The sequence below is a fragment of the Melospiza melodia genome, chromosome 5, assembly GCF_035770615.1.
Source record: "Melospiza melodia melodia isolate bMelMel2 chromosome 5, bMelMel2.pri, whole genome shotgun sequence".
NCBI lineage: Eukaryota > Metazoa > Chordata > Aves > Passeriformes > Passerellidae > Melospiza > Melospiza melodia.
The window spans coordinates 12632782-12648881 of record NC_086198.1 but is presented as its reverse complement, the minus strand read 5'-3'; the positions used below and the strand labels follow the sequence as shown (position 1 = coordinate 12648881).

Genomic DNA, 16100 nt, shown 5'->3' with positions numbered 1-16100 from the left:
TACGGTCACAGCACCACCGGCCTGTGGAGTCCACAGCTGCACTTCCACTCGGGAGGGAACTGTCTCATCCGCGCGCTTACTGCAGGGAGGACCAAAGGCGCTTTTATCACGACATGGGTGCATTAATTTAAATTTTCTCTTAGCGATTCTTAGCGATTCTTCCTCGCCAGACGGGAAGCCGCCATGGCAGCAAGACAAAGGCAGCCGAAATCACCCACCCCCGACTCGCCTCCGCCCCGCTCCCGGACGGGGAAGAGCCCAGTGGGCAGAAGCGGATGGAGGCGGGCGGGGCCGAGGCGCGGGGCGGTGCCGGCGCGGGCGGGCGGCCGCGGTGAGCGGCGCTGGGGCTGCGCGGCTCCCGGCGGGCGGCGGAGCCGAGGCCGCACGGAGGGACGGGACCGGGGATCTGTCGGTATGGGCCCGTCCTGGCCTCCTTCCGCCCCGGAGCGGAGCGCCCTAAAACCCGCCGCGGCGCTGAGCACAGGGCGCTGGGGGGAGGAAGGAAGGCGTCCGGCTGGAGCGGGGTCTCGGGTATCCCCTCGGGGTGCGGGGCCGAGCGGCCGGGACCGAGGCCTGGGCCGGGCCCCGCCTGCAGCCCGGGCCTGCCCCGCCGCAGACCCGGCGCGGTGGCGTCAGTGAAGCCACGGCGGCCCGGGTGGAGCTCTCAGCTGAGCGTTTTCCTTGTTCCCTGATAGCACTTAGTCCAAACAGTGCCCGAAGAACGTCTTTTAAAAGAGTTCACCCCAGGGAAGCAAAGATACGTTGCTAGAGCGAGGGTTATGGTGTCGCTTTGGCACGTTGATCTGAGCCACCTTGGAACCCATAGGAGTGTCCTAAGTTGAGGGTGAAAGTATCCACCCTTAATAGTCTATGGATAATATGAGAAATGTGCAAATAAATAGTACAACATGCAACGTTTAAAAAAACCACTTAATTAGTAAAGAGGTTCTTCGGAATCTTACCAACAATTTGGTTCACCACTGAAGTAAAGGCTCTCAAAGACAGGGCCTCTTGATTTTGTCCCTCTCTGCCGAGATTGTAGCAATGTGTTGCTGTTGCAGTAAGTGAGCATCATGGTTTGTTGTGTCATATTTCTGAGGGAGTTGTGGAAATGTAGAGCACAGCACTCCAGTGGGGTGAACCAGTGAACTTAGGAAAAGAGCAATGTGTGCCAGCAATATTTCAACATCCAACAGCAAAATAGTATTTTTTCTGCTGCTGGGAATCCTGAAGGGCCTTTCAGGAAGGGCAACTTAGTGGAAAAAAAGTCTTCAATAACAGTATCAATTGCAGTTACCTTTGCTTGAGTTCCAGATACAACCACTCTGCTTTAAGGGCATAGCATTTTTGGTGTTTGGCATTTGTTCTGGTTTTGGCATTTGTTGCCTCTCGAGTCTTTGGAGGGACGTATGCAAGTCCATCAGGCAATAACATAGGATTGAAGAGAAAAGGCTTTTAGTGAACTCTCAGAAGCTCTCTGATGTGGAAAGTATGTAGAAAAAATATAGTTGGCTTAATGTTGTGTAACAATTTATTATTTGCCCTTGACATTTGATCATACAATATTAGAATTATTTAGCTTGGAAGGGGTCTCTGTAGGTCATTGATTCAATTCACACCTTAAAGCAGTTCTGTCATCAAAGTTAGAGCAGGTTGCTTCAGGCCTTCTCTGATTAAGCTTTCTCTTGAAGGATTTGAAATGGAATTGAAAGTTGGGTGTGAAATTTAGCCAGATTTGGAACAAAGTTTTGGAAAGTTATGTACACAAAGTTCACATTCTTATGGTTGTCCTCAGAGACATCTTGTCTGTCAAAGTGATACTCCATATTAAAAGTGCATGTGTGGCTCATCTGTTGAGTGTAACCTCAAGATGACTCACTTTAAAAAAAGTCAGATATTCTGGGATTAAAACAATCTTTGCCTTTCTTACTATACTTACATGGAATGAACGAGGAAATTTTAGAGGCAGCTTCTCCCTTTGCTCTCACAGAAAAATGAACCTTTACTCATATTTAGTATTAGCTAGAGCAATCCCTGTGGTTCCCTTGTGATTCCATACTGATCTCACTGTGGCATCTATAGAATCTCTGCACCTGTTCCTGACTTCTTGACAATGGGTCTGCTGTAAATGCTTCTGCCAGTTGAGATTTTGTCTATCCCTGTTTTTGATGCACCCCATTGTGACCTCCCCCTTTGACTACGTGAATAAGGAATATTCTGATAGCATCTCACTAAAGCATCAGCGCTTCCCATCCTCCTCACAGATTCATAACCTTTGAGTGCACCTCTACATTCTTGTGTCTTCAGATAACACATACAGTATTGGGGGTTTCTTTGTTTAACTGTTATTGAGTCACTTTATTAATGCTTTATGTCTGGTTTTTGTGGGGTTCTACATGAACCTTTCCTGCATTAACCTCTTTGCAGTTCATAGCAGCTTTGAGAGACCGATAAGTAAGGTCCTTTAAGTTTCAGATTTCTAAACCAGGTTGGTATTAATTAATAGTCCACATACTTAATTCTACTCTTTGATTCCAGATTCTGTCCGGACCTGCAGCAAAACAACTCCACAAAAAGAAACACCTTCAAAGCAAAGATGAATATTGGGAAAGCTTACAGTGCTGCCAACATCAGCAATGGAACAGATCTAGCTATTGGCTTTGCCTCTTCCACAGTAGCTGTCCTTCTATTTGGGACAAACTTTGTGCCTGTCAAGAAATTTGATACTGGTGATGGTAAACTTGATTATGTTCTTTGGCTATTTTTGCTAAAAGGAATTATATTTTACCAGCAAATTACTAGAGGCCATCATCACAGCCTTAATCCAGAGAGTATGTGTAATTTTTTCTGCTGTTGCTAGGGTATAAAGCAAAAATACTGCTTCAGGATGTGGCACATCTTGAGAAGGGGCTTTTCATAAGTTGTACACTTTGACAGTGATGATGTACATTTCATGAGAATTTCACAATGGAAGGTGAAACGCTCTTTGTTCTACCCTTGTGGGGGTTCTCAGATACATAAAGTGTTATTTAGAAATGAGGTAAACATTATTGGACTTTGGAGCATTGCCTTTCAATTGTGCACCTAACATAAAAACAAAACCTGAAATTTTAGCGATTTTATTTGCTGACTTGTTCAGAGAAAATTTTCATGTGTATATGAAGCATAACAAATTATCAGATCTGTAAATGAGTAAATTTGCCATTATGTTATTGTAATATGGTACCTGCATTGCAGGCTGGATTTAGCCTCTGCTCTTTATGCCAAATATGACCCTAACAAGACAAGCTTGGGCATAAAGTTAACTGTCTGCCTAATTGACCCTTCAAGAATATACAGAGGTAGAAGAGATCTGTCACTGACCATCCTCAGTGTCTGGGATTACCAGAAAAGCTTGAACTTTGAGAAAGTCTTATCCTGTGCAGTCCTCTGTGTTAGCAGCTACTGGAGTAGTGGGAGAAGTTTACAGCAACTGAATATCACCTTTGTCAGAAGTCCATCAAAGTTTTTATGTGTTTAAGAATTAGGGCTTGTGTAAACTTTGGCCAGCAAAGTGTCTCTTGAAACTCTGTAGGAGGAATTTGTGATAAGGAAAAGGTTAACCAAACTATAACCTACCCTAAAAATACATCCCTTGAATAAATTATAACAGCATTCACAAAGGCAGTGGCCACCTTTTTGATCTTTATCTACTAGTGTATCAAAGATAAACATAAACTGTTAAGATATTCACACATGCAGTATTCTACAAATTCTCTGTTGTGTGCATTTGATTTTTCCACAGGCATGTTCTTCCAGTGGATTCTCTGTGCCTCCATATGGATAGTTTCTTTGGTGGTCAATTTGATCCAGAATTGCCCCCGCTTTTGGCCCCTGGCTATGGTTGGAGGTTTTGTGTGGGCTACAGGTGAGGATAAAGAGATTCCAATTCTTGAAGCTTTTCCATATATAAGATATTAGTTATTTAATAGTTATTCAGGCAAATTCACACCAAAAATAACATTTAAAACTATATGGAGGAAAAGTCTATGTACAATGTGTTTATTTTTGAAAACATTGTTTTCTTACTGCCTTGTAGCTTCCTAAATTTTTTTTGCCTTCCAACCAAGTACAGAACCGAAAGCAAACATATACAAGATCACGTTCTGTTTTTTACTGATTTCATTTTTGGTTTTTGTATTTCAGGCAATGTTACAGTTGTCCCTATTGTTAAAACTATTGGCTTAGCTCTTGGTCTTTTGATATGGGCTTCTTTTAATTTGCTGACAGGCTGGGCGAGTTCAAGGTAAGTATGTTTTAAATCTTAAGTCATTAATTAACTAATAACATCATTACTGTTGCCAAGTCTTCATTGATAAGTGAAAACTCACCTGTAGAATCATAGAGTCGTTCAGGTTGGAAAAGACCTTTAAGATCATCAACTTCAGCCATTAATGTAGGACTGCCAAGTCTACCACTATCCTATATATTAAAACTTTCTCCTTCTTAGTGGAAATTACTTAAGTTAACTGTTTTAGCTTTTTGTATTTCCTCTGTTTCAATAGAAAGAAGAATGCCCAGTGATGTGATTGAGTCAATAAATAATTTCTTAATGTAAAACTAGTACATATTTGTGAGTTTTTATTTCTGCGATCTGGTCTGATAAAATAACTTCAGTTCTTAAATATACATATATTTTTAAAATGCATGTTAAGTTAAAGGTTATTTTTGTAAAATAGACGTTTTTTGCAAGCCAACTGAAGCACTGATCTAATACTGAAAATACTTACTTAGGCAGAATTATTTACATTAGTCAAGACTTCAAGTACTAGGTTTTATAATTTAACTATTTGTATAAAGTCAGTGTGTCTGAGTGAAATTGGTTAAATGTTCCAGGTTTGGTTGGTTTGGAATTGACCCAGAAGAGGTATCAAGACCAATCTTAAATTATATTGGAGCTGGACTTTCACTTATAAGGTAGAAATTAATTCTTATAATTAATATCTGTTACGTAAAATACATATTTAATAACCAACCACCAGGATGATTTCACAAGAGAACAAATATATTGAATAATCTTTGGCAAATCCATATACTTCCAAATTTGGGTGCTATCCATACCTAGTTGGTCAGTGTTCATGTAGAAACAGACATGTTACCCAGTACAGGGGGGAAATGGTTATCCACAAACACAAAAATATATTTTTATGCTGGTAGGCATGTTCAAGGCAAAGCAGTGTTACATGGATTGTCTCTCCTCCTAGCTTATTCTAATGGTTGACTTCCCCAAATCCTGTCAGAGGACAGCCTGACTAAAAGAATCTTGTTGAGAAAACTTCAGATTTCTGATCTCACTTCACTCAGTCAGGGGTACAAATCTTAATCTCATAACAATAGAATATGCCACAGAACCCCTTCCTTGGTACTTTGAGGTCCATGGAAGGCCAGAGGCTTTGCATGTTTTCCTGTCTGTAATAGCTCTGTGTCATGTAAGTCTTAAGCCACGCTTCCAAATCCCACACATTGTCTTCCTTCAGGATCTTTGGAAGGACTTTATTCTCTCTTTTTGCTTGTTTGCTCTTTGTATGAATGCATTCCTTTTGGTCCAAACACAGAGGAAAGAGCATCTTTTATGTAGCAGTGTTCTTGCTTTCCAGCTGGGTGGCTGGGAAGATGGCCCTAAATCCTAAGGGCTTACTCTAAGCATGCTGGCAGAATATTTACAGAATGCCTTTCAGAAAAGGAGGTCATTAAGAACATGGAAATAAGCCATTTCTGACTGGTAGGACAGAGCTTCTGCTTTAAATTCATGATTTTGGCTTCCACTTTTCTTCTTTTCTAAGAGTCTGCAACTTTATATCCATTCCTATTACATGTGGCACATGATTTTGGGAGGCACTGAGAAAATAGCAGCAGCACTGCTATTCCTGCCTGATGGATTCATGCAGATCACCACCTGCTTCCTGTTTGAGATATCACAGAGGAGCGACCAGCAGGGAGAGGGATTGTGAGCAAACATGTTTCCCTGGCAAACTGCACAAAGCCTGTGCATGTTGCTCTGTGGAGCTCAGGAACAGGCTTTCCATTTTAGCTTCCTGTGTGGAATCTGTCTGTTTCCTCTGGAGGAAACTGACATCCTTGTATAACTATGCTTATTCCATCAGTAAGAAATGAATCCTTCTTCAAATTGAAATATTCTGTTTACAGCTAGGAGAAGAAATTCCTAGAGCATTAAAATGTTTTTTCATAAAAGTAAGGAACAGATCCTTGCAGTTCTGATTGCAGGTATTTACCTGGTCTCCTGGAGGCAGAGTTAAGAGTAGTAATATTATCCTTTCTTCTCCATTTTATTCACTTAATACACTGAGCAATATCCCTTTTCCTTCTGTATGCTCACAAGGCCCTGTAGCAGCAGTATCCCTTCCTCGCATATGATGGAAGACTAAACATTAGTATTTTTTCATGAACATAGAGGCAATTCTATGGAGGTTTAAGCTGTTCCATATAGAATTTTCAAGCATGTGTTCCATTTGTGTGGGGTTTGGTACAAAAGGGCACTGTTAGCTAATGCATCTGTTCTTAATATGGTTGTAACTACCAACTATGGTTGTTAAAAGATGATGTTTCAATCGCATTGTGTAAGAAGAAAGATCTATAAAGTGAACAAAAACTGATTTACTTACTTTCACTTAGGTTATCTTTTAGCTAAGTTAAGTTAATAACTTAAAATTATTACATTTGCATATTTTATGTATATAGAATCTAGTAATTTATGACTTTAAAGCAATTGCGTTTTTAAATATACTGCAGTGACTTTAGGTAATAATGAAAACAAAGGAATATGCCTCAAAATAAAACTTTTGTCTCTGGACACTAAATGTTACGTCCTTATAACTGACATGGTATTTATTGGTGTATTTTTCTCTTCTGAGTGCTGTCATATTTCTTTTTATAAAAACTGAAGTCCAGAGTTCTTCAACTTCATTAGAAAGCACACCTTTACTGAGAGAAAGTGTAAGTACTCTACAGTTGTTATTTTACAGCAGTGAAAAAAAATCTTCATTTTAAAACAAAAAAATATTTGTTAGTCGAGTTTGCTAAGATTTATGATAGACTACATAAAACACACAAATATGTACTGATGGTATCTTAATCTGTGGATCTTGGACATCATTTTTGATATTAGAATGAGAAAAGATATTCCCACTTGTTCTTTCTTGTTTGTCAGCTTTAGATGGCTTAGAAAGTCCTTCTTCATTACGATAGAGATTACATAGAAGAGCGTATTACTTTCTTATCTGTAAAGAGGAAGCAATTTCAATTAAACATTAGCTGCAAAGCTGTGAGGGTGCTTAGGTGGAAGGCCAGGTTTTTGCCCTGTTGCAGAGCCAGGAGGCTGCCAAGAGTTGCTGACTGTCATCATCAGCAGTGGCACAGGCTGGAGGCCAGTGAGGGGTACCAGATTGGCTGTCACTCCTTAGGGAGCACAGAGTATGCAAGGAGAGCTGGAGAACCACAGGCTCCTCCTACCATTCTACCTTCCTGCTGGAGCTCAGTGGCTGCCTGGACAGAGAGCCCTGAGTTTTCTAGCTGTGCTCAGTGCTCACTAGAGGTTCCAGTCTACTAGACTGAATCATAGAAAAAACTCTTTTAAAAAATTACACATCTTAAGAAATGAAACTAAACTAAATTTGCATGAAACTCTTGGTTTTTTGCAGTCTATAAATGTTTCTGAAGAGACCACTGAGGACTCATGGGTGAACAAACTTTCTCCAGCAAAAAGGAGACTCATGTAAGTTGCTCACAGTTCTTTTGCTGATGCATAGAAAGTAGCCAGAGAAAGTAGTTATACACAGTGTAGGAGCAGAATTTTTGATTTCCTAGCCAAGTCACACAATAAATGACAGATTTTTACATACAAGTGTAGTGTGCAAATCTATATATGAATAGTTGCACAGCTATTTAGATTATTCCATTGGCACTGTTGAGTGTGTCTAACCTTACCAATCAAGTAATAGGTACTACTGTGAAAAATATAATTTGGCAAAGGAAATAACAATATCAACTCAGTAATTTCAGAGCTGGGTTTTAGCACCTAGTTGATTAGCACTCTAGCGTAGAAGAAGCCTGTGCTAATGACATGCTTCCAGATGTGGTTTCCAAGTGAATACAACTGGAGAAGGCATGGCAGTATGGTAAGGAGACAGTAAAAGTGCTTCAAAGTGGAAGCAAGCTAACAAGAAGCCTTGTGTGGGGAGTGGAGACTGCCAAAAGTACAGCCATCTGGAGATGGAGAAGCAGACTGAAGCGTCAGTGAACCTGGGAAATTAGAATATATAGATGGCAACAACAAAGGTGAGGGTGGGAACATTTTTAACTGAATTTTTGGTTTTTGTGCCCTAGCTCTGCTTTTAGGAAATCCTAATTATTTAGTTTCCTATATCATTAATCTAGATTGCTGGCTTTTGCAGCAGGCATTGTTTGTCTTGTTTGGTTCAAAGTAGGAGGAAACTACGTGAACCATTTCTCTACCAGAAAAGAAAAATGTGCTAAAATGTTTTGTTTTTGTGGCTAGCAATTTTTATATGATGCACGGTTTTTACGTGTGCTACTGGGCTTACATGTGTTGTCTACTTCCTTAACTCATGCAAGGCTAATTTCTCCTATTTTTGCTCTTTTAAAGAGGCTGTAGCCTGGCTGTAGTGGCTGGAATATTCTATGGTTCCAGTTTTGTACCAGTGCTTTACATCAAGGACCATGGAAGAAGAAATGAAACTGTGTACACAGGAGCAAGTCAGTTTGGTAAAGGCTTATAGATCACTTCTACCTCATTTCATCATTGTGTTCTCCTTTTTTTGAAGGCATAGGGTGAAGTTCTTGATATGCCTAAAAATATACCATGACAATTTATCCGTTCTGCACTACTTTAGATGTTGTCATAATCATAGCCCTAGCACTCCCTTTTTTCTCAGAGGTTAATTACACCATAAAAAACACTGAGAAGCAGACCAAAGACTACCATACTTAACTCACAGGTATGCTTCTGAAGGCATTAAATACTAGCATTCTCAAAGTACAGAGTTTGTATGAGTGGAGAATGAGGACATGAGCTTGCCAATTGCCAACAGCAATAAAGGAGAAGATTGATCATAACAGATGAGGAGAGCAGACATGTAATAACATAAGTAATTAAAACCATGTTGGTTTTATAAGTTGAAACCATTTAACATAAGCCTAATTGCCATTTTCAAACAACATTCCCCCAGAAACATTTTCCTTAAGGTTGAAGTTATCCTCTTATCAGGTAATGCCTGAAGCACCTTAAGAGTAAAGTACTACTGAGAACACAATGTCACCATTGTCATATACAATTTCTCTTGAATACTGCAATGTATGTATTCCCCAGCCAGGCAAAACAGATGTTGTCATTACCATAACTGTCTTTCCTGTTGAGAATTTATAGCTCCAAGGAGACAAGGATCACCTTGCTACAGGCTTCTGCTTCACCATGTTGGAAATACTCTCTTAGCATGTACAAAATCCATAGAGGATTTGTTATTGTTCATAATTATAGTGATCAAAATTATGATACATCCTTCAAAATTAAAAAGGACAAAACTGAGCTATATATGGCTTATGTAGTCTGTGCAGTTGTCTTGCTGTAAAATGTATAGAAAAAAGCAATGATACAGGAACATAATTACAACTTCTCTTGACCATCTACAATTATGTAAAATCCCCACTTCAGTTTTGTAGCCTCACTTGTGGATTTTCTCAAGATTTTAGTAAGTTAATTCAGGAATATGTAATAGAGTTCTGAAAATAACAGCTCATAGAAATGTTTAGAAGCCTGTAATAAGTCAACACAGCATTTAGTTCATGTTTAATAGGTGTCACTGATTGTATGCATCTACAGACTCGCAGCTGTGTTCAGCACAATGAGATTTGAATTTGAATTCTTAGGAGTAGCACCTTTATGCATTTTTGTCTATATAAATGTTATTGGTGAGTATAATTTTGTTAAAATTGATAGCTGGTGTTTTTACTAACATTTTGTAATTTCTCTTTCAGATTTAGATTATGTTTTTGCGCACTTCAGTGGAATATTTCTTACAAGTACCATCTACTTTTTGATCTATTGTGCAGTCAGGAAGAATAAACCTTATGTTTATCCCCAAGCCATATTGCCAGGTATGGCTGTTTTTAAATCAGCATTTCATTTTGGCTACTTTTTTGGACCATTTTGCAGTGATTAGTTCAAGTTGTGTTCACCTTTCAAGTAACTTCATTTGACTTCTTGTCTCTTTTGAAAGAGCACTATTAGGTTGCTTAATTAAGGGTAGGAGACAGTGGTAACTTTTGTTCTAATCTGAAAAGAGAACGAAGTGACATTGCAGGTTTTCAAAAACTGATTTCCAGAGTGGAGAGCACATTGCCCAGAAAATAATAAACTTAAATTGATTTTCTACTTCAGTTGGAGTAGCTCATTTTTATCTTTCAAGCTTTGGTTTAGTTTGCCAGAGCCAGCTTGTTAAAGTAATTAATGTACTAAGCTACTTCTATACAATTGCTGTATTATGCTACAAGTATAAAACTTCCACAAACTCCTGCCCATACCTTGCTATGCATGTTTTTGATTGGGATTTATTTTTCTAGGGTTTGTTTCTGGTGTGCTTTGGGCAATAGCCAATTGCTGCTGGTTCCTGGCCAATCACTATCTCAGTGCTGTTGTCAGCTTTCCAATAATTACTGCAGTAAGTATATAAAAAATAAAATCTCTAACTAGAATTAAAAGTGAATGGGTTTTTTACCCTTCTGTTTTTGGAATTCAGTTGAAATTGATGGGTCTAGAGCATTGTTAGTCAAAATGATGCAGTGCCTACTCTGCTTCTCTGCACTAGTCTTTGGATTTTTAGGAGCATGAATGATTGTGACAAGCACCATCTTGGTCAATGTCAAGCATAAGAAAAACCAGACTAATTGAGAGTGTGAGTCTTCAGGTTATGTGAAAGCCAAAGCTTTGTAAACAGAATTATATCAATATTAACTACTTAATTGAAGTGATTATAAGAATAATTTTTTATGCTTTCATCCCAGGAAGTACATTTTGGTCTGGATGTTTTTGAATTTGTATATTTTGTCCCCTAGTAGTCATTTTGCTTGCTTAAGTAATTTTTTCTTTTTACAGTTCTTGAACAAATAGAACAGATTATGTACTATTGAAAATGATGTTCTTATGCAAATGTGTGGAAAATAGTTTGGCCTGTTCTGTCTCTGTTTTATTCCTGTTTATGATGTACCTTTAAAGCATAAATTCCAATTACTAGGTAAAAGTAAACTTTGCATTTACTCTCTTGACACTGCACTAGTTGGTAATACAAAGGTGGCAAACGAGAGTTAATAAATATTAAGGCCAAAGTTTTGCTTAACAGCTGTGTTTTGGAAGCAAACTAATGAAAGAGCTTTAATAGGGATTGAGCTTTGCCTCAAGATGTAGTAAGTCAAAATATACAGTGTGCAATGAAAAAAAAACCTTGGAATCATTCTAATTAGAAATTGAAGGATTAATGGGAAGCAGTTGTAGTAATTTAGTTATCAGTATGCCTAAAGGACAAGGATGTAAAATCACAAAATGAAAAATAAAAGGAAGCACTGATGAGAAACTGCCTATCTGGACCACAGGTTCAGAACTGCTGCTTTACTTCACTCTGGAGAAAATTTTTAGAGAGGTATTCATCACATCCCTTTAACACTTTGTTCCATTTTTTAAAAGTGCATTCCTCTCACAGCGCACATTATCTATAGAGTGAAATGACCCCTCAAATAATAGTTGGCAAAGTCACTAGGAAACAGCACCCACACATATATTCAGCATGTGACACAGTTTGCTGCTTATATCCGTGTCTGTCAGCTGCATTGAGGATGAAGAGAGGAAGGTCACTGGCCAAACATCTGTCAAGTGTTTCTCAGAACAGCTCTAATGCAAAGCATTAACAGAGCCAGTTTTGCTTCACGTTCAGATATTTTCTCATCAGAGATGAAAATTCAGATCCTTTCTCCCTCAGGGGAAAAACTATTACCCGGACTGCCTGGAAGTTGCTGTTGTGTGTCACTGTTTGCTGTTAGCCAGGAAACCTGGCTACAACAACATCACAGAAAATCAAGAGTTTCCCTGACCTGTCTCCCTGGCTGGCTTTGTGCTTTGTCCAGATGCCAACTATACAGGAAATACATCTATGTTTCAGTCTCTTGCTAACCTACTGAGTGATAAAATCAAACTTTGTTCAGTAGTTAGTCATGCTAATAAAGGAAATGTTAGGAAACATTGTGGACTCTTAATTTGGCCTAAAGTGAGGCATGTTATTTGGAGTCCACTGAAAGAACATGTAACAGCTGGAGCAGACTCTGCAGTGTAGTGTAGAAAGAAGTTGTGCCTACTGAAAAAAACAAAGCCAAAAAAACCAACAGTTTCTTGACTCTTTAGCCCTTCCTGAAGATTTTATTGTATCTTACTTAGTAAATATTTCAGTGATGTTTATGCTTTTGTCATAAGTGCCTTATTTATACAGAATGGAAGGACTTAAATGTGTTATGCAGACAAAATTCAACCACCCTGAGAGCAGTAATGAGACAGAGTAAATTTTAATGAAGTGCTGTAATGTACAAATTAATCTTATTCTTTAGGGTCCTGGCCTTGTTGCTGCAATGTGGGGAGTCCTTGTATTTAAGGAAATCAAGGTAATGTAATTAGGTCTCTCACCTAATAACTCTTGCCTGCCTCTACCTGTAGAGACAGCATGACTTGGTATACAGCTGTATCTGATTCCTGCTCCTTACAAGTATTACATTATGAAACTGAAAGTGATATTGTGCCATATTAAGTTTTCCAAGAAACCTGAAGAACTGTGAACAATTTTTACAGGAATGAGGATTTTAGTTCCATGGCTGTATGAGGAGCAGTGGATGTAAATGAAGACTGTAGCACAGCCAGGAGCAGGATGCCAGGCACTGCCTGAAGACAGTTTTCATTTGAGCCAGTTTTTTCAGTGGAGCAGGGGAATGAGCAGTTGTCCCAATAATGCATCAGCAAGTACATTACATTTTTAGGGTCAGGTTCAACAAAGGATGTAAAAATGCAGCAGGTATTGTAATTACAACTATTATTACATTGTAATATTACTATTATTAGAGATGTTATTGTTGTAAAGACCTTTGTAATTACAGTGTAATGTAAAGATTCTAAATTGATACAGCAGTGGTTGTGTACAACAAGCTAATTTACTGGATTTTAACATAGAGGGCAGAAGTTAGTTTTCTAGTGGAATCTGAAGCACTGAATGGTAGCAGTGTAACACCAGATTCTTTTTGCCAATCTCTCCAGGATCCATAGGTACCTAACTTGGATCTAGAACTAAAAGTTCTGTCTCCCACTGCAGATTAGTAGTGTACTACTGTAGAAGGTCATAATGTTCATTACCCAAGTCTTTATAACTCTCTAAGCCTTTCATTCTTTTATATAATCTCTGCCTAAATGAAGCTTAGTACTTTGTTTTACTTTTTTTTTTTCCAAGTGGTATCAATAATGACAAGATGATATTTTCCTTTTTCTCTTATTTTGCCTGTACAGGGACTGAAAAATTACATGCTACTGTCAGTATCGTTTTGCATCATTTTGGCTGGATCACTTTCCACAGCTTTTTCTAAAGTTTGAAAGGACCTTCTGGACCAGTAGATGGTGCTAGCGTTTAACACAAATAGAAAGACCATGTTGGTAGATCTCAATACATAATAATTTTCAAAATGCATGTCCAACATTTACACTAACTTACTTCAGCCAAGTGGAAAATGAAAACATTTGGCATGAAAGAAAATCTAGAAATATTTGTTCCTGTTTTTCTTGTAATAGTAAGAAAATCAAAGGACTTTATTAATCAAAGCTAAATGGTTTTATTGTTACTAATTTTTTGGTTTTTCATTCAGGTGCTAAACTTCATGTCATCATAAATTTTGGATAAATTGTTGTGATAGTGGATAGTGATTTTAATGTTAGTTTATAATACTCTATGTGTTTGCAAGCTGATTTGTTTTATTAAAACATTTTTCTTACTGATGTGAATATAAGATACATCTTGAAATATTCCTTATGAAACTGATATCCATGAAAATAATAAAGCTTTTCTTTTATTTAGAAGCGTTGTTCTTTAAACTCATGAGTGTACATGAAAATGTTATCTTCCAGTCACTTCAGATTTGCGAAGAAGATTGAGTAAAAAGGGTGCTGCGAGTAAAAAGGGTGCTGCAAAATTACTTTTGTTTCATGTTTTCCATAACCACCCTAACAGGGACAACTGTTTATTTTCTTACTTGTGGCAGCTAACCTTCATGTATGCAGAGCATGTTTTTTGAATCTCCCCTTAGCCTTTTCTTCAGTACATTAAACACCCCCAGCTCCTTCAGTCTTCTCTTGCCTGTAACTTGCTTGCAATTTCTATGTGTCTTTCCTGACAATAGAATGGTTTGGCTGGAAGGGACTTCAAAATCATCTAGGCCCAACCCCTCTGCTGAGGACAGGGATGCAATTTACTAGACCAGGTTGCTGAGGGCCCCAGACCTTGAACACTTCCAGAGATAAGACAGAAGCAGCTTCTCTGGACAGCCTATTCAAGTCTTTCACCACCACCCGAGTAAGGAATTTCATGCTAACATCTAATCTAAACCTAATCTCTTTCAGTGTAAAACCATTGGCCCTTGTCCTGTCACTGTCTGCCCATATAAAAAGTCCCTCTGCCTCCTTTTTGTACACCACCTTAAGCGTCTGGAAGGCTGCAGTGAGGTTTCCCTGAAGCTTTCTCCATGCTGATCTCTCACAAAGTGGACTGTGTAGAATACCAAAACATAGCAGTCAGGCTACACCTTGTAGCCAAAAGCTAGGAAGAGCAGCAGTAAGACTATGGGTGTTTTTCCCCATCCCATTTGCAAGCTCTGTTCATAGTTAGGCATCACAACTTTTTGCCATCATGACTTGATATTGTTAACATGTTTAGATTGCAATCATAATTTCTCCTTTCTCCCTTCCACCTTTGTCTGCTCTGCACCAGATTTGGTTTTAGAACTGTTACTCAGCTTGCTTTTTCCTGGCTTGTGTTGTTTATTCCTACCTAGGTGTCAGAACTTGGTGTCTGACAGTTTTTTCCTCCTTTAAGGCATTTCTCTAATGTTAAACTTGTTCTCCAACAAGGTGGCAGCATTTTTCAGCCAGATGTCATCTGCAAATTTAATAAATGTACTCTCTAATTGCTATAAATAATTAATGAAAATGCTGCATGTTACTGGCCTTTACTTACATTTTGGTATCTAATACTTCTTTTTACTTTTCAGGGAACAGTTGATTAACCTTTGAGTACAATTTTCCTGTCTTGCAGTGCTTTTGTTTAGACTGTGTTCTCAGAGCTTTTACATAACATCAGGTAGAAAAGTCATGGTACATGATGTTTTCTACTAATACCTGATATTGAACTGAAAAGTGGTATTTTTTTTCTGTCCAGTACCCGGGTCAGGCACAATTTCTCCTTGACAGACATCGACTGTTACTTACCTAGCCATTATTCTATTGACTCAGACAAGGACAAGTATTATATTCATTGTGGTTTTGAAATAACTTGTATTAAACAGGACATTTATTCATTTCCTTGGTTCTGTTTAATTTCTTAAAGTTCACAGTCTTAAGGATTCCCTTCTTAAATATTCCAGGAATTTATTCCATGCCAGAAAGTTGCTGATCAACAAAGAATTGGAAAAATGAAAAGACAATATCCTTAGGCTCCTCAGGTTTACACATAGACTTTAGGATAGGACTTTAAAACTGAGCTTTAGTATGTCAGTGAGGTGCATATACTTCACTGGTTTACATATAATAAATTATTAATGCCTCAGTCCTGCTCCCTAGGAGGTGCAAGGCAGCAGCAGGACAAGCTGCCTTGGGCAAGCAGGTGACAGCAGCAGGGACAGAGGGGCAGGTGCCTGCCCTGCACAGCCCCTGTTTCCCCCCCAGACCCTCTCCCCTTTCTGCCCTCTTCCAGGGGGAAGCTGTGCTCTCAGTGAGCAGTGAACTCTGCAGGAAA

General features: G+C 38.7%; 1 protein-coding gene across 2 annotated transcripts; it reads left to right on the top strand.

Moving 5' to 3' along the window:
• The first annotated feature begins 342 nt into the window (after window positions 1-342).
• On the top strand, window positions 343-15828 carry TMEM144 (transmembrane protein 144). Of its 2 annotated transcripts, XM_063156305.1 has the most exons (12): window positions 343-412; window positions 2539-2735; window positions 3785-3907; window positions 4186-4285; window positions 4876-4956; window positions 6912-6993; window positions 7698-7771; window positions 8663-8781; window positions 10051-10170; window positions 10636-10733; window positions 12664-12717; window positions 13607-15824. In XM_063156305.1, the coding sequence occupies exons 2-12, from the start codon at window positions 2597-2599 to the stop codon at window positions 13688-13690; spliced, it is 1074 nt and encodes a 357-aa protein (XP_063012375.1). In that variant the 5' UTR covers window positions 343-412; window positions 2539-2596; the 3' UTR covers window positions 13691-15824. The 2 variants fall into 2 exon arrangements, with proteins under 2 accessions (XP_063012375.1, XP_063012376.1); XM_063156306.1 differs by lacking the exon at window positions 12664-12717 and having other exon boundaries at window positions 13607-15828.
• The last annotated feature ends 272 nt before the right edge of the window (window positions 15829-16100 follow it).

Excerpts from the sequence above, each read along its gene's own strand:
- TMEM144 (XM_063156305.1), top strand. The coding sequence starts at position 2,597 with ATGAATATTGGGAAAGCTTACAGTGCTGCCAACATCAGCAATGGAACA. Across the intron at positions 2,736-3,784 it reads GAAATTTGATACTGGTGATG|GCATGTTCTTCCAGTGGATT; the intron begins GTAAACTTGATT and ends ATTTTTCCACAG. Across the intron at positions 3,908-4,185 it reads AGGTTTTGTGTGGGCTACAG|GCAATGTTACAGTTGTCCCT; the intron begins GTGAGGATAAAG and ends TTTGTATTTCAG.